The sequence below is a fragment of the Oncorhynchus masou genome, chromosome 16, assembly GCF_036934945.1.
Source record: "Oncorhynchus masou masou isolate Uvic2021 chromosome 16, UVic_Omas_1.1, whole genome shotgun sequence".
Classification (NCBI taxonomy): Eukaryota; Metazoa; Chordata; class Actinopteri; order Salmoniformes; family Salmonidae; genus Oncorhynchus; species Oncorhynchus masou.
In genome coordinates, this window is record NC_088227.1 from 23157417 (window position 1) to 23176866 (window position 19450).

The window sequence follows — 19450 nt, forward strand, 5'->3', positions numbered from 1 at the left end:
CCCTTGGAACACAGGAGTGATGGTTGCTGATAATGGGCCTCTACACCTATGTAGATTTTCCATAAAAAATCAGTCGTTTCCAGCTACAATAGTCATTTACAACATTAACAGTGTCTAAACTGTATTTCTGATCTATTTGATGTTATTTTAATGGAAAAAATATGTACTTTTCTTCCAAAAAACAAGGATATTTCTAAGTGACCCCAAACTTTTGAACAGTAGTGTATATACTGAACAATTAGGCATATTTGGGCAGACTTGATACAACATTTTGAACAGAAATGTATTATATTTTACCAGATCGAATGTGTTATATTCTCCTACAATTTCACATTTCCACAAACTTCAACGTGTTTCCTTTAAAATGGTATCACTAATATGCATATTCTTGCTTCAGCTCCTGAGCTACAGGCCTATAAGATTTGGGTATGTCATTTTAGGTGAAAATTGATCTTTAAGTTAAAGTCCCCAGCCACTAGCAGTGCCGCCTCTGGATGAACATATTCTTGTTTGCTTATGGCCTTATACAGCTCATTGAGTGCGGTCTTAGTGCCAGCATCGGTTTGTGGTGGCAAATAGACAGCTACGTAGAATAAAAATAAAAATAATCTTGGTAAATAGTGTGGTCTACAGCTTGAGGTACACTAACTCAGGAGAGCAAAACCTTGAGACTTCCTTAATATTACAGACCACGCATCAGCAGATCTTATGGGAGGCTGCCGTTCTGTCTTGCCACTGCACAGAAAATACAGATAACTGTATATTATCAATGTCCTTGTTTAACAATGACATTAATAGGATAGTCTTGAACGGAGCTCATCCAGTTTATTATGCAGTGATGGCACGTTCGCCATTAGAACAGAGGGTAAAGGTGGATTTTCCACTCGTCGACGCATTCTCAACAGACATCTGGCTTTTTGATCTTGATGAACAACACTTATGCAGAGTCTATATACAGTGCCTTCGGAAAGTAGTCAGACCCCTTCACTTTTTCCACATTGTGTTAAGTTTCAGCCATCTAGTGGCCAAATTCTATATTGCGCCTAGAGTCCTAAATCAGATAATGGCCTTTCTCTTGCATTTTTTTTTTTTTACCTTTATTTTACTAGGCAAGTCAGTTAAGAACAAATTCTTATTTTCACTGACGGCCTCGGAACAGTGGGTTAACTGCCTGTTCAGGGGCAGAATGACAGATTTGTACCTTGTCAGCTCGGGGATTCGAACTTGCAACCTTTCGGTTACTAGTCCAACACTCTAACCACTAGGCTACCCTGCAGCCCCGTTAACATTAACAATGATGACAATGATTGATTTGATGTTATTTAAATGGACAAAAAAATTGCCTTTCTTTCAAAAACAAGGGCATTTCCAAGTGAACCCAAACTTTTGAACGGGAGTGTACATTTTAAAGTACATAACTGTGCACTCTTCTCAAACAATAGCATGTTTTCACTGTAATAGCAACTGTAAATTGGACAGTGCAGATAGATTAACGAGAATTTAACTTCTTGGTGCACCCATCCCATTAGCGGGATCATTTTCGTCAACATCCGCTGAATTGCAGAGCGCCAAATTCAAATTAAATTACAAAAAAAGATTTAATTTTCATGAAATCACAGGTGCAATATAGCATGTTGTTAATCCACCTGGCGTGTCAGATTTCTTTTTAAAGGAAGCTTTACAGCAAAAGCTATCCAAGGGTTTACGTTAGGACATCTCTCTCATCAGACAAAACATTACAAACAGCTAGCAGCAAAGTAGATTGGTCACGAAAGTCAGAAAAGCAACAAAATTAATCGCTTACCTTTGATGATCTTCGGATGTTTGCACTCGCGAGACACCCAGTTACACAATAAATGTTCCTTTTGTTCGATAAAGATTATTTTTATCTCCAAAAACCTCCATTTCGTTGGCGCGTTTTGTTCAGAAATCCACAGGCTCGTGCAGGTCATGATGGGCAGACTAAATTTCCAAATAGTATCCGTAAAATTCATAGAAACATGTCAAGTGTTTTTTATAATCAATCCTCAGGTTGTTTTTATAATAAATAATCAATAATATTTCAACCGGACCGTAGCTTTTTCAATAGAAGAGAGAGAGAGAAAATGTCTGCTCCAAACTGTTGCGCATGCAAAACTCTGCTGGCACCCAGCCATCCACTGACACGATGTGATCCTTCATTCTCATTTTTCAGAATAAAAGCCTGATACTATGTCTAAAGACTGTTCACACCATGTGGAAGCCATAGGGAATGGAATCTGGTTGATATCCCTTTAAATGGAGGGGAGGCATGCAATGGAACAGGGAGATGTGTTTCTCTTAGGCACTTCCTTGTTGGATTTTCCTTAGGTTTTCGCCTGCAATATCAGTTCTGTTATACTCACAGACAATATTTTGACAGTTTTGGAAACTTTAGAGTGTTTTCTATCCTAATCTGACAATTATATGCATATTCTAGATTCTGGGCCTGAGAAATAGGCAGTTTCATCTGGGTACGTTTTTCATCCAAACATCAAAATACTGCCCCCTACACTCAACAGGTTAAGCTTTCTGCCCATAAAGATATGTCTATGTCCTGGGAAATGTCCTTGTTACTTACAACATCATGCTAATCACATTAGCGCACATTAGCTCAAACATCCCGAGGGTGAGACGCCGATCTGTAGAGATCTTTAAGAGGTTTAATACAGGAAAACTGAAATCCGTTTTAACTAATTTCTACCAGCATGTCACATGTGCAACTAGAGAAAAAAACTCTAGAACACCTTTACTCCACACACAGACACGTGAATCATTCTACTCGACTCTGACGCTCGACAGATGTGGCAGGGATTGCAAATTATCACGGATTATAAAGGGAACCCCAGCCACGAGCTGACAAGTGACGCGAGCTAACCATACGAGCTAAAAGCCTTTGAAGTTCACTTTGAGGCAAGCAGCACGGAATCATGCATGAGAGTACCAGCTGTTCCGAACGACTCCATAGTTGATGTGAGGAAGACCTTTAACCAGGTGACCATTCACAATGCCACAGGGCCAGATGGATTACCAGGATGCGTACTCAGAGCATGCACTGACCAGATGGCAAGTGTCTATCAGATGACGCAATCTCTATTGCATTCCACACTGTCCTTTCCTACCTGGACAAAAGGAACACATACAGTTGAAGTCGGAAGCTTACATACACTTAAACTCATTTTTCAACTACTCCACCTATTTTTCATTAACAAACTATAGTTTTGGCAAGTCGGTTAGGACATCTACTTTGTGCATGAAACAAGTCATTTTTCCAACAATTGTTTACAGACAGATTATTTCACTTACAATTCACTGTATCACAATTCCAATGGATCAGAAGTTACATACACTAAGTTGACTGTGCCTTTAAACAGCTTGGAAAATTCCAGAAAATTATGTCATGGCTTTAGAAGCTTCTGATAGGCTAATTGACATAATTTGAGTCAATTGGAGGTGTACCTGTGAATGTATTTCAAGGCCTACCTTCAAATTCAGTGCCTCTTTGCTTGACATCATGGGAAAATCAAAAGAAATCAGCCAAGAAAAATACATTGTGAAGATGCTGGAGGAAACCGGTACAAAAGTATCTATAACCACAGTAAAACAAGTCCTATATCGACATAACATGAAAGGCCGCTCAGCTAGGAAGAAAACCTCCATAAAAAGCCAGACTACGGTTTGCAACTGCACATGGGGACAAAGATCGTACTTTTTGAAGAAATGTCCTCTGGTCTGATGAAACTGAAATAGAACTGTTTGGCCATAATGACCATCGTTATGTTTGTTGGAAAGAAGGGGATGCTTGCAAGCCGAAGAGCACCATCCCAACCGTGAAGCACGGGGGTGACAGCATCATGTTGTGGGTGTGCTTTGCTGCAGGAGGGACTGGCGCACTTCACAAAATAGATGGCATCACGAGGAAGGACAATTATGTAGATATATTGAAGCAACATCTCAAGACATCATTCATGAAGTTAAAGCTTGGTCGCAAATGGGTCTTCTAAATGGACAATGACCCCAAGCATACTTCCTAAGTTGTGGCAAAATGGCTTAACGACAACAAAGTCAAGGTATTGGAGTGGCCATCACAAAGCCCTGACCTCAATCCTACAGAACATTTGTGGGCAGAACTGAAAAAGTGTGTTAACAAGGAGGCCTGCAAACCTGACTCAGTTACACCAGCTCTGTCAGGAGAAATTGGCCAAAATTCCCCCAACTTATTGTGGGTAGCTTGTGGAAGGCTACCCGAAATGTTTGACCCAAGTTAAACAATTTAAAGGCAATGCTACCAAATACTAATTGAGTGTATGTAACCTTCTGACCCACTGAGAATGTGATGAAATAAATAAAAGCTGAAATAAATAATTCTATTATTCTGACATTTCACATTCTTAAAATGAAGTGGTAATACTAACCGACCAAAGACAGGGAATTGTTACTAGGATTAAATGTCATGAATTGTGAAAAACGGAGTTTAAATGTATTTGGCTAAGGTGTATGTAAACTTCCAACTTCAACTGTATGTGTGAATGCTGTTCTTTGACTACAGCTCAGCAATCAACAACATTGATTCGGTATCGGGTACTCCTTCAACAGTGGGGCAAAAAAGTATTTAGTCAGCCACCAATTGTGCAAGTTCTCCCACTTAAAAAGATGAGAGGCCTGTAATTTTCATCATAGGTACACTTCAACTATGACAGACAAAATGAGGAAAAAAATCCAGAAAATCACATTGTAGGATTTTTAATGAATTTATTTGCAAATTATGGTGGAAAATAAGTATTTGGTCACTTACAAACAAGCAAGATTTCTGGCTCTCACATACCTGTAACTTCTTCTTTAAGAGGCTCCTCTGTCCTCCACTCGTTACCTGTATTAATGGCAACTGTTTGAACTTGTTATCAGTATAAAGACACCTGTCCACAACCTCAAACAGTCACACTCCAAACTCCACTATGGCCAAGACCAAAGAGCTGTCAAAGGACACCAGAAACAAAATTGTAGACCTGCACCAGGCTGGGAAGACTGAATCTGCAATAGGTAAGCAGCTTGGTTTGAAGAAATCAACTGTGGGAGCAATTATTAGGAAATGGAAGACATACAAGACCACTGATAATCTCCCTTGATCTGGGGCTCCACGCAAGATCTCACCCCGTGGGGTCAAAATGATCACAAGAACAGTGAGCAAAAATCCCAGAACCACACAGGGGAGCCTAGTGAATGACCTGCAGAGAGCTGGGACCAAAGTAACAAAGCCTACCATCAGTAACACACTACGCCGCCAGGGACTCAAATCCTGCAGTGCCAGACGTGTCCCCCTGCTTAAGCCAGTACATGACCAGGCCCATCTGAAGTTTGCTAGAGAGCATTTGGATGATCCAGAAGAAGATTGGGAGAATGTCATATGGTCAGACGAAACCAAAATATAACTTTTTGGTAAAAACTCAACTCGTCGTGTTTGGAGGACAAAGAATGCTGAGTTGCATCCAAAGAACACCATACCTACTGTGAAGCATGGGGGTGGAAACATCATGCTTTGGGGCTGTTTTTCTGCAAAGGGACCAGGATGACTGATCCGTGGAAAGGAAAGAATGAATGGGGCCATGTATCGGGAGATTTTGAGTGAAAACCTCCTTCCATCAGCAAGGGCATTGAAGATGAAACGTGGCTGGGTCTTTCAGCATGACAATGATCCCAAACACACCTCCCGGGCAACGAAGGAGTGGCTTCATAAGAAGCATTTCAAGGTCCTGGAGTGGCCTAGCCAGTCTCCAGATCTCAGCCCCATAGAAAATCTTTGGAGGGAGTTGAAAGTCTGTGTTGCCCAGCAACAGCCCCAAAACATCACTGCTCTCGAGGAGATCTGCGTGGAGGAATGGGCCAAAATACCAGCAACAGTGTGTGAAAACCTTGTGAAGACTTACAGAAAACATTTGACCTCTATCATTGCCAACAAAGGGTATATAACAAAGTATTGAGATAAACTTTTATTATTGACCAAATACTTATTTTCCATCGTAATTTGCAAATAAATTCATTAAAAATCTGGATATTTTTTTCTCATTTTGTCTGTCATAGTGTACCTATGATGAAAATTGCAGGCCTCTCTCATTTTTTTAAGTGGGAGAACTTGCACAATTGGTGGCTGACTAAATACTTTTTTGCCCCACTGTATATAAACTCGTTTTTGTTACTGTACATTATTTTGTTGATAGTTTTTTCAGTTTATTAGGAAATATTTTGTACTTCTTTTTTACAACGTTGCATTGTTGGTTAAGGGCTCATAAGTAAGCATTTCATGGTTGTATTCAGTGCATGTGACAAATAAAATTGTATTTGAAATAGATGAGGTGTCGACTGCGTTTGTGCTGAACCTACACTGCCACGCATCCATAATCAGGGATTGTTCTGGGAATATTATTTAAGAGACCAATATTTGCTATGGTACTTTATCTGTGGGATGTTGGGGCTCAGGCAACATTACTCTTATTCCTGAGAGTAACATTTTAGTGTGTGTGTGTGTGTGTGTGTGTGTGTGTGTGTGTGTGTGTGTGTGTGTGTGTGTGTGTGTGTGTGTGTGTGTGTGTGTGTGTGTGTGTGTGTGTGTGTGTGTGTGTGTGTGCGTGCGTGTGTGGGTGGGTGGGTGGGTGGGTGGGTGTGTGTGCCTGTGCCTGTGTGGGTGGGTGGGTGTGTGTGTGCCTGTGCCTGTGCCTGTGTGGGTGGGTGGGTGTGTGTGTGCCTGTGCCTGTGCCTGTGCCTGTGTGTGTGTGGGTGGGTGGGTGGGTGTGTTTGAGATATATATAGAGAGAGAGACTCTTAGAAAAAAGGGTTCCAAAGGGGTTCTTCTGCTGTCCCCGTAGGAAAAACCATTTTTGTTCCAGGTAGAATACTTTTGGGTTCCATGTTGAACCCTCTGTGGAAAGGGTTCTCAATGGAACACAAAAGGGTTCTACCTGGAACCATAAATGGTTCGTCATAGGATTCCGAAGAACCCTTTTAAGTTCTAGATAGCACATTTTTTCTAAGAGTGTAGGCAGAGAGAGAAAGAGAGAGAGAGGGGAGTCTAATTTTCACTTGCACCTTGATGAATGCGCCTTAATGAATGCGATCTCCATGAACATCAGGGAAATTTAGAAGACACATTGTTGACAGTGAAATCCACTTCTTAACAACGGTGCTTTTGATTGAATTCTGTTTAGACAGGAATGAACACACCCTGGCTTGTCTGTTGCTTCTCACTCAACTCTATCTTTCTATCCTTTGGTAACCCTCTGACCTACACAGACACACACACGATACCCTGGGCTGTCCGTTTACTTGACGAAGCGAGTGAATGGGAGTGGGGAAGATTATATTGAGTTCTCCATGTTCTTAAATACAGATACGTCCTAACAGGAGAGAGAACACCTTTGTTGCTGAAGGGGTTCAATCTCAGAAACACACAGACATGTGGACACAGTAGACCTGGAGGGAATGAGGTGTCATTTATTTTGTTGCTGTGCAAGCGTGATGGGTCTGGCTAACAAATAGTTTCAGTGGAATCACGCACACACATATATAGAGATAGAGACATCAAGATGAACCCTCATTCAGAAACCTAAGGGGATACGTTACCTGATCTTATCTCTTTCTCACACCACCTACCCACCCCTTAGGATGCCAGCATGAGATAGGGGAAGGACACTGCACTTCAATAACACCCCTCACACTCACACACACACGCACACACACACACACACACACACACACACACACACACACACACACACACACACACACACACACACACACACACACACACACACACACACACACACACACACACACACACACACACACACACACACACACACACACTGTCAGTAATAACAGTCACACAACTCCATGGAGTCCACAGTGAAAGCTCTCTTTATATTCTGCCTCCCTGAAATGGGTGCAAAAATGGGGAAATCAGGCTAACGAGGTACAGATGCCAAGTAAACTCACATCCCTCTATTATAGAAAGAAATTAGATCACGCGTATGTTATTAAGAGTAAGGATTAATGTTGAGGTTTATAAACTGGGATAAATCTACATTCTTATCCCTCCTCTCCAGCTGTTACAGATTTATAATGCTGGCCCTCCTCTGCCTGTCACCGGTTGTTTTTCCCAACAGCGTTGTGTTAAGCTGTGGAGCTGGAGGAGGCATGAAGCCATTTTAATGGTTCCGTGTTTCTAACCGAGCCTGGGAAGATTGACTCTACAGCTCTAGGCTACACTCTTAGAAAAAAAGCCTTTGAAGTACCCTTTTTGGTTCCAGGTAGAACGTTTTTGGGTTCCATGTAGGACCCTTTTCATCGAGGGTTCTACCTGCAACCAAAAGCATTCTCCCTGGACACAAACAGGCTTTTCCTATCGGGACAGCCGAAAACCCCCTTTTTCCCTAAGAGTGTATCCTGAGGATGGTGGCTCTACTAGCCTTTCATTATACTCAGCGGAGGGTGAGGCAGTCTAACAACTAATCTCTCAATTCAATTCAGTTCAATTCAAGGGGCTTTATTGGTATGGGAAACATATGTTTACATTGCCAAAGCAAGTGAAATGGATAAACAAAAGTGAAATGAACAATAAAAGTTTAACAGTAAATATTACACTAACAAAAGTTCCAAAATAATAAAGACATTACAGAGTTGTAACGATGTGCAACTAGTTAAAGTAAAAAAGGGAAAAATAAATAAACGTAAATACAGGTTGTATTTACAGTGGTGTTTGTTCTTCACTGGTTGCCCTTTTCTTGTGGCAACAGGTCACAAATCGTACTTCTGTGATTGCACACGGTGTTATTTCACCCAATAGATATGGGAGTTTACCAAATTAGATTGTTTTTTAATTCTTTGTGGGTTTGTATAATCTGAGGGAAATATGTGTCTCTAATATGGTCACACATTTGGTAGGAGGTTAGGAAGTGCAGCTCAGTTCCCACTTCATTTTGTGGGCAGTGTGCACCTGGCCGTTCTTCCCTTGAGAGCCTGGTCTGCCTATGGCGACCTTTCTCAATAGCAAAGCTATGCTCACTGAGTCTGTACATATTCAAAGCTTTCCTTCATTTTGGGTCAGTCACAGGTATTCTGCCACTGTGTACTCTCTGTGTGTGTGTGTGTGTATGTGTGTGCGTGGGTGCGTGCTTGCCTGCCTGCCTTCCTGCCTTCCTGCCTGCCTCCCTCCCTCCCTCCCTCCCTCCCTCCCTCCCTCCCTCCCTCCCTCCCTCCCTCCCTCCCTCCCTCTAGTAAGTGCTGGACATTAGGTATGCTGTCTACCCCCTCTCTATATTCAATGTGTATGCGTCACATACAAATGACGTCACAGCTATCCATCACCTCAGTGTCGGAAGACATCTGTCTTTTATTCTGCTATCGGAAATCAGTAACTAAGGTCTGGAGGCCTCACTCCCCTGGTGACCTACTCAGACCACACATGACAACTCAATCCATCTCAGAGCTCTTTTTTTTGTTGACCTATTAGTCTCTCTGTTAATTTATATTTTAAACCTTCGGCTGTATAGTGCCCTGCTGTGAAAACCTTTTCTTCAGGGTTACTGACAAAATGCCTACCCTTACCCTCTCTTTCACCCAATTAAAGGATATGAAGCAGAAATGTCTGCCACTATAAAAATAAATTCAAATAAGTTGAGTCAACTTGAAAAATCATTGTAACCAGCTGCAACAAAATTTCTATTTTTTTTTCAACTTTAGGGCAAGAAAGTTCTGTTAACATGCATTCCTGAGTTGTCTCAACACATTTGCAAAGTAAACTAGAAAGCGTATTGCAGCTGGATGCCTTGACTCAACGTTTGATTACGTCATCCCTACTTATGGATGTAAGGATATCATCAGCTGAACTATACAGAGTAAGTTGGATGAACTTGCTCAACTATGGAAATTATTTTGTTATCGACTGTTTAAAAAAAAAAAAATTCAGACAAGTATGTCAATTTTACACTTAGAGTCCCCTTTGACTCCTTTCCAGATTCAGACATGATCCAATTAATGGACCAGAGTTTTTTAAATACATGTTTTGTAGAATCATAGTGAAGACATCGAAACTATGAAATAACGCATATGGAATCATGCAGTAACCAAAAAAAGTGTTAAACAAATCAAAATATATTTTATATTTCAGATTCTTCAGAGTAACCATCCATTGCCTTGGTGACAGCTTTGCACACTCTTGGCATACTCTCAACCAGTTTCATGAGGAATGCTATTCCAAAAGTCTTGAAGGAGTTCCCACATATGCTGAGCACTTTTCTTTCACTCTGTGGTCAAGCTCATCCCAAACCATCTCAATTGAGTTGAGGTCGGGTGATTGTGGAGGCCAGGTCATCTGATGCAGCACTCCATCACTCTCCTTCTTGGTCAAATAGCCCTTACACAGCTTGGATGTATGTTTTGGGTCACTGTCCAGTTGAAAAACAAATGATAGTCCCACTAACCACAAACCGGATGGGTTGGCGTATCGCTGCAGAATGTTGTTGTAGCCATGCTGGTTTAGTGTGCCTTGAATTCAAAATAAATCAGAGACAGTGTCACCAGCAAAGCACCCCCACACCATCACAATTCCTCATCTATCACAGTGAGAACCACAGATGCGGAGATCATCAGGTTCACCTACTCTGCGTCTCACAAAAATCTCAAATTTGGACTCATAAGACCAGAGGACAGATTTCCAATGGTCTAATGTCCAATGCTCGTGATTCTTGGCCAAAGCAAGTCTCTTCTTATTATTGGTGTCCTTCAGTAGTTCTTTCTTTGCAGCAATTCGACCATGAAGGCCTGATTCACGCAATCTCCTCTGAACAGTTGATGTTAAGATGTGTCTGTTACTTGAACTCTGTAAGGGACCACATTTAGCAAGTGGTCACATGATGGCTCTGGCAGAAAATCTTGCGAAAAGTACACAAGTAGCCATTTTTCCAATCGCTTCTTATGAGAAACCAATCGTCCCGACGGATATATTATCGAATATATATGTGAAAAACACCTTGAGGATTAATTCTAAACAACGTTTGCCATGTTTCTGTCGATATTATGGAGCTAATTTGGAAAAAAGTTTGGCGTTGTAGTGACTGCATGTTCCAGGCGATTTCTCAGCCAAACGTGAAGAACAAACGGAGCTATTTCGCCTACAAAAATAATATTTTTGGAAAAAAGGAACATTTGCTATCTAACTGGGAGTCTCCTGAGTGAAAACATCTGAAGTTCTTGAAAGGTAAATGATTTAATTTGATTGCTTTTCTTATTTTCGTGAAAATGTTGCCTGAAGGAAAATCTTCTAGGAAGATTTATGTCCGCTGCATTATGCTAATTAATTTGAGGCTATGATTACGCTCCCGCGTGCGGGATGGGTAGTATCAAGAAGTCTGTTAAGAAATTCTTTGGACTGCCATTTCTGAGGCTGGTAACTCTAAAGAACTTATCCTCTGCAGCAGAGGTAGCTCTGGGTCTTCCTTTCCTGTGGCAGTCCTCATGAGAGCCAGTTTCATCATAGCGCTTGATGGTTTTTGTGACTACACTTTCCAGATTGTCTGACCTTCATGTCTTAAATTAATGATGGACTGTTGTTTCTCTTTGCTTATTTGAGCTGTTCTTGCCATAATATGGACTTGGTATTTTACCAAATAGGGCTGTCTTATGTATACCACCATTACCTTGTCACAACACAACTGATTAGCTCAAATGCATTAAGAAGGAAGTAAATTCCACAAATTAATTTTTAACAAGGCACACCTAATAATTGAAATGCATTCCAGGTGATTACCTCATGAAGCTGGTTGAGAGAATGCCAAGAGTGTGCAAAGCTGTCATCACGGCAAAGGGTGGTTACTTTGAAGAATCTAAAATATATTTTGATTTGTTTAACACTTTTTTGGATACTACATGATTCCATGTGTTATTTCATAGTTTTGATGTCTTCACTATTATTCTACAATGTAGAAAATAGTAAAAATAAAGAAAAACCTTTGAATGAGTAGGTGTGTTCGAACTTTTGACTGGTTCTGTATATATCCTGACTAACCACAGACCAGATAAACAGGTACAACAATCTTACTAATGGTTAAAACAAATTCACTTACTTTTTTGGTATATCTCGTGTAATGCATATTTCAGCCTCTGAATACAACTGGCTGAAAGGCACTCTGGGAATTATGTTAATGAGGCACATGTATTTTAAGCCAACACAGTATTTTAAGTTGCGGGTCTCAGCAAACTAAATTCTCTTGTGTGATCACGCCCACAATATGTGTTGCAAACGTCATTATTTACACTACTCACATTATGCCAAATCATTGCGTTAGAGGAGAATTGCATGTCACCTCATCAATTTACCAAGTTAAGTCCAGCCAACTCCGTTTCATCCACAAAATAAAAACAATAACTAAGGTGCTGGGGCAGATAGTGCCGCTGTTTCCCCTCATAAGGATTCAATCTTTAAGCTACAGTACATGGATTTTTTTCTTAGTTGCATGTTTTACAGTGTACTATATCAGGGTTTCCCAAACTCAACCCTTCCTCTCTTTTACTACTGTTTTCCTTTCACCACCCCTTTCCTAGCTCTCTCCCTCCTTTCTCACCTCCATCTTCGGTTAGCTGACTCTCTCTCTCTCTCTGTGTGTGTGTGTGTGTGTGTGTGTGTGTGTGTGTGTGTGTGTGTGTGTGTGTGTGTGTGTGTGTGTGTGTGTGTGTGTGTGTGTGTGTGTGTGTGTGTGTGTGTGTGTGTGTGTGTGTGTGTGTGTGTGTGTGTGTGTGTGTGTGTGTGAGAGAGAGAGAGTTTGTCGCTGGTTGAGGGTTGTGTGGGTGGCAGCTCAGAGTGTTTCCCAGCGTTTCCTGTGACCTACATGTATCCTAAGGAGCCTGTCTAACTGACAGACACAGCATGGTGTTAGTCCACGCACGCACACACATACACACAAACACACAGGCACACACCCACTCATGCACGGACAGAGGATGAACGACACCCAACACACGCCAATCATAAACATGCATATGCACTCACACACACATACTTGCTGGAGGTCAGTTGTATAGCTCAGAGCGCTGTTAAGCATGAAACCAGGAGATGGAACAGTTTTGTTATTTTAAAAACATGAACAATGAATAAAATCCATCAAATCAAATCCAAATCAAATCAAATTTTATTTGTCACATACACATGGTTAGCAGATGTTAGCGAAATGCTTGTGCTTCTAGTTCCGACAATGCAGTAATAACCAACAAGTAATCTAACTAACAATTCCAAAACTACTGTCTTATACACACAAGTGTAAGGGGATAAAGAATATGTACATAAAGATATATGAATGAGTGATGGTACAGAGCAGCATAGGCAAGATACAGTAGATGGTCTCGAGTACAGTATATACATATGAGATGAGTATGTAAACAAAGTGGCATAGTTAAAGTGGCTCGTGATACATGTATTACATAAAGATGCGGTAGATGATATAGAGTACAGTATATACGTATACATATGAGATGAATAATGTAGGGTATGTAAACATTATATTAGGTAGCATTGTTTAAAGTGGCTAGTGATATATTTTACATCATTTCCCATCAATTCCCATTATTAAAGTGGTTGGAGTTGAGTCAGTGTGTTGGCAGCAGCCACTCAATGTTAGTGGTGGCTGTTTAACAGTCTGATGGCCTTGAGATAGAAGATGTTTTTCAGTCTCTCGGGCCCAGCTTTGATGCACTTGTACTGACCTCGCCTTCTGGATGATAGCGGGGTGAACAGGCAGTGGCTTGGGTGGTTGTTGTCCTTGATGATCTTTATGGCCTTCCTGTAACATCGGGTGGTGTAGGTGTCCTGGAGGGCAGGTAGTTTGCCCCCGGTGATGCGTTGTGCAGACCTCACTACCCTCTGGAGAGCCTTACGGTTGTGGGCGGAGCAGTTGCCGTACCAGGCGGTGATACAGCCCGCCAGGATGCTCTCGATTGTGCATCTGTAGAAGTTTGTGAGTGCTTTTGGTGACAAGCCAAATTTCTTCAGCCTCCTGAGGTTGAAGAGGCGCCGCTGCGCCTTCTTCACGATGCTATCTGTGTGGGTGGACCAATTCAGTTTGTCTGTGATGTGTATGCCGAGGAACTTAAAACTTACTATCCTCTCCACTACTGTTCCATCGATGTGGATAGGGGGGTGTTCCCTCTGCTGTTTCCTGAAGTCCACAATCATCTCCTTAGTTTTGTTGACGTTGAGTGTGAGGATATTTTCCTGACACCACACTCCGAGGGCCCTCACCTCCTCCCTGTAGGCCGTCTCGTCGTTGTTGGTAATCAAGCCTACCACTGTTGTGTCGTCTGCAAACTTGATGATTGAGTTGGAGGCGTGTGTGGCCACGCAGTCGTGGGTGAACAGGGAGTACAGGAGAGGGCTCAGAACGCACCCTTGTGGGGCCCCAGTGTTGAGGATCAGCGGGTTGGAGATGTTGTTGCCTACCCTCACTACCTGGGGGCGGCCGTCAGGAAGTCCAGTACCCAGTTGCACAGTGCGGGGTCGAGACCCAGGGTCTCGAGCTTGATGACGAGCTTGGAGGGTACTATGGTGTTAAATGCCGAGCTGTAGTCGATGAACAGCATTCTCACATAGGTATTCCTCTTGTCCAGATGGGTTAGGGCAGTGTGCAGTGTGGTTGAGATTGCATCGTCTGTGGACCTATTTGGGAGGTAAGCAAATTGGAGTGGGTCTAGGGTGTCAGGTAGGGTGGAGGTGATATGGTCCTTGACTAGTCTCTCAAAGCACTTCATGATGACGGAAGTGAGTGCTACGGGGCGGTAGTCGTTTAGCTCAGTTACCTTAGCTTTCTTGGGAACAGGAACAATGGTGGCCCTCTTGAAGCATGTGCGAACAGCAGACTGGTATAGGGATTGATTGAATATGTCCGTAAACACACCAGCCAGCTGGTCTGCGCATGCTCTGAGGGCGCGGCTGGGGATGCCGTCTGGGCCTGCAGCCTTGCGAGGGTCAAAACGTTTAAATGTTTTACTCACCTCGGCTGCAGTGAAGGAGAGTCCGCATGTTTTCGTTGCAGGCCGTGTCAGTGGCACTGTATTGTCCTCAAAGCGGGCAAAAAAGTTATTTAGTCTGACTGGGAGCAAGACATCCTGGTCCGTGACTGACCAGATACAGGTATTTGACCTTTAACGATGGGGATTAGACCCTTATCTCCAACCATTTGGCCCTTAGAGACTAGTATGTGGCCCTTATCTATGTGCCCCCATCATAATGCATTGGTGTGACTGTTGGCACGAGAGGGAGATAATCAGCTCCTCTTCAGACCCTTGAGCTTCATCTGCCTCATCTGTCACTCGGACCACATCACACTGACTTAGCTTCCAGACTTGTCACCATGGTGCATTATGTCTGTACCAGTGTAGGCTGCTGAGGGGAGAACGACTCATAATAATGGTTGGAACGGAGCAAATGGAAGGGATCAAACACATGGAAACCATGGAAACCATGTGTTTGATGTATTTGATACAGTTCCACTGATTCCGCTCCAGCCTTTACCACAAGCCCGTCCTCCCCAATTAAGGTGCCACCAACCTCCTGTGGTCTGTACACTAGCTTAGCTTCTAGCCCTGTCACCATGGACCATAATGTCTCTACACTAGTTTAGCTTCTAGCCCTGTCACCATGGATCATGATGCCTGTACACTGGCTTCACAGGGTGACAGCTTGACAGGGGGCTGATACTCAGCGTCATATTTAATTTAAAAAATGCTCTGGCACTAAGTAAGATGCATGGAACTTCTATTTGAGAGAAATACATACATTAGAGTTGTGATGCTTGGGATTGATGGTAAAGACTCAAATCACACAGACAGACAGACCTCTCTAGGTTGTTCTCCATGCTGGGTCCTGGAGGACGACATTTTTAATTAGTTTATTTTACCTTTATTTAACTAGGCAAGTCAGTTTAAGAACTTATTATTTTCAACGACAGCCTAGTGAGTTAACTGCCTGTTCAGGGGGAGAATGACAGATTTGTACCTTGTCAGCTTGGGGGTTTGAACTTGCAACCTTGCAGTTACGAGTCCAACACTCTAACCACTTGGCTACCCTGCCAGCCAAAAGTGGGTGGCTTTTGTTCCAGCCCAGTCTAACACACCTGATGCTATTCAGCTTAATGAAAGTGTTGATGATCTGTTGACTAGTTCAATCAGGTGGTAAAGGACCAGGCTGGGACAAACCCCTGGCCACTGTAGCTCTCCTTGGTACCAGGAGGGAAGCACACTGTTGTAACTGTTTTAATAGGTCACATCAGGCAACAGGAGCTCCAGTGGAGCTGTTTCATTTAATTCAGAACACTTTAATCTAGTGTGTAGCCCAGCGCTGGTTTACGTATTAACTGTACCTCGGGGGCATGTGTCTGTGGTTAGCCATTATTAGCAGTTAGCGGTGCTAGGAGATGAGAGGACTCCAGACCAGCCAGTCACTATTATGGTCTATTTGGATGACTCCTTCTCCCAACTCTTTATCAGATCAAACATGAGCACACAAACCGCCCAGGGCCTATGGGTGAATTAAGTATCTATTTTTGATTTTATGAGCGTGTTATTAGTCAATTGTAACTGTTAAGTTAGTCTGCATGCAGGGAATAGCTGTTGATGCTTTGTTGTGTGCAACAGGGATGTTTTATAAGCTGCTATGTGTTGCCTGTTCAACTGAATCTGTTCACGGCTGTAGACTAATTAGATAGCAATGAAAAAAAGGTTATTTTCAAAGTTGTTTTGGTTGACATTAAAAGGGGAACTGGGAAAAGTAGAGAGAGAGAGGGGGAGTGTGTGTGTGTGCGTGCGTGCATGCGTGTATATGTGTGTGTGTGGACCCCTAAGGTGAGATTGGACCCCTTCAGCAATAAAGGTGTTCTCTCTCCTGTTTGGATTGATCTGTATTTAAAGGTCCAATGCAGACATTTTTATCTCAATATCAAATAATTTCTGGTTAAAATTAAGTACCATACTGTGATTGTTACCAATTAAAATTATAAAAAATGTACAAAAATATATTCTTAGTAAATAGTCATTTATAAAGCAATAATGTAGCTAGGACTGTCTGGGAGTGGTCTGAGTGGGGAAGGGAAAACTGAAACCTAGATTTTATTGTCCTTAAAACAGACAGCCCTGTGTGTGTGTGTGTGTGTGTGTGTGTGTGTGTGTGTGTGTGTGTGTGTGTGTGTGTGTGTGTGTGTGTGTGTGTGTGTGTGTGTGTGTGTGTGTGTGTGTGTGTGTGTGTGTGTGTGTGTGTGCATCAGAGTGTTGCAAAAGTGGATGAACAGTGAATAGAGGAAACAGTGAGACTATTTACTTGAACTTTATAGATTTTCTGGGAAAAACTATGCCTTTGGTTGTGATTTTATGGCCAGTTTCTCGGTTTGGAAAGGCCTTGGATATATACAGCCTCTGGAGCATAACTGATGCTTTTCAGGTTTAGCTGTATCATGGTACTGCACGCTTTTTAGAAGACAGATAATAGTCACTGTATGGCAAACTACACTAATGTTGTCACTACACAGGTACCAAAGGGGTTCTTCGGCTTTTGGTTTCAGGTAGAATACTATTGGTTTCCATGTAGAACCCTCTGTGGAAATGGTTCTTCATGGAACCCAAAAGGGTTCTAACGGGAACCAAAAGGATTGTACTTGGAACCAAAAAGGGTTCTTTAAATGGTTCTCCTATGGGGACAGCAGAAGAACCATTTTAGGTTCTAGATAGCACCTTTTTTCCAAGAATGTAGGATGATACATAGATTAGTGGCTTCACACATGTTTTTTTCAATAGGCACTATTCCTCCTGCCTCAGATGATCTCAAAGTGGCACCTGCCTCTCCATAATAGCTCCTTAGACGGTACACATGATACGGGTGTAGGTGATACCTTGATACTAGTGTACTACATCAAAACACTCACCTGTATAAGCATGTACTCTAAATCAGATTGAAGAGTTTTTGGCCAACTATAGTTGAATCAAATCTCACTTTAATATAAGTGTTTAGCATGTGACAGAGTTTCATGTTTTTGAAATACTCAAATCAAATCCAGCTGTGCAGATGGATTTGCCAGAGGCTAGACAGAGACGGTGGGCTAGTTGGCTTTTAATAAAGAGAATTCGGAATATCCTGAGATATTCATGTTATTACTAATGTCTTCCGAGCCAAATCGATTATTTCCTGTATGCTGTGGTGGTATTTCAACACATCATTCTCAAGTATCCTTTTATCCTGAATACTTTTTATATTCTTATCTTCTTGCTTAACAGGTAAAGATGAGGAGGCTTACTGAGGAACTGAGAGCTTCCCTGAACTCCTGAGTCACCCTGGCTTGTCGTCGGGCAGAGCAGACAAACCAGTGTTTTTGACGGCCCTTTTGGCTCATAGTTAAACATGGATCAGCAGCTAACACAATGCATGTAGTGCAGTAGAGAAGACAAATATCTGACCCTGTATCGGGAGAATGTCTGCCTACTGGAGGATGGAAATAATGACCTTTGGATTGCTGGGTTTAAAACCAAGATGGAGTTGTCTGTTATTGTATGATACTTCAGTCAAATTTAATTAATAAAACTATTTTGAAGCTCAGCCAAATTGTTATCTAGATTTCCTTTCTAATAGGTGTTCAAAAGCTATTTAAACAGTTTGAACGCACAGAAAGTACAAAGGCTATAAAGCCTAAATGTCTGCATTTTACCCCTTGCTGCACAATAAAAAATAATTAAAGAAGGATCTTTGATTCTTTGTACTTAATGTGTGTGAAATATTGGAGTATGTGAAGCTAAAACAAAACATGTGAATGATTTATATCTGAATCATTTCTGAATAATTTATTATGAAAATAAAGTAGAAAATCGGTGATTCAAATGATTTGGTCTCGACAGGTAAGATGGTATTTGAATGGAGTCACTCCATTACTTCAACTTTACTTAAAGAGGGAGAGGGAGAAATATAGAGAGAGTGAGAGACAGAGACAAAAAGAGGGAGAGGGAGAAATATAGAGAGAGTGAGAGACAGAGACAAAAAGAGGGAGAGGGAGAGACAGAGAGAGACAGAGCGAGAGCAACAGTGAGAAAGAGCGAGAGAAATAAGAAACATCCTGCCAGCTGCATTTGACACATCTCCACACATCCTCTTCTCTCTTGAGTTTTAATCAGGCACTGAGGGCTGCCCTTAGCTCTCAGGGCTCAGAGGCTTGTCTGTCTACTGGGTGGTGAGAGGACTTGTTTAACCCCTTTATCCTGTCCTCAACTCTGCCCTCTCCACTCCTCTTTTTCCTCCTCTCTTTTCCTCCATTGAGTAATATAATATATGCCATTTAGCAGATCATTTTATCCAAAGCAACTTAGAGTCATAAGTGGATACATTTTACGTAAGGGTGGTCCCGGGAATCAAACAAAT

The 19450-nt window shown here is 42.0% G+C and overlaps 1 protein-coding gene across 1 annotated transcript in view; it reads left to right on the plus strand.

Annotated features, from left to right (window-relative positions):
- LOC135557213 (spermatogenesis-associated protein 7-like) overlaps positions 1-18740 on the plus strand; it is a 64692-nt gene extending 45952 nt beyond the window's left edge. Inside the window, exon 11 of the mRNA XM_064990416.1 lies at positions 18319-18740. Within this exon, the coding sequence (XP_064846488.1) occupies positions 18319-18369 (51 nt within the window). The 3' untranslated portion in view covers positions 18370-18740. The remainder of the gene's footprint in view (positions 1-18318) is intronic.
- Positions 18741-19450: the final 710 nt, after the last annotated feature.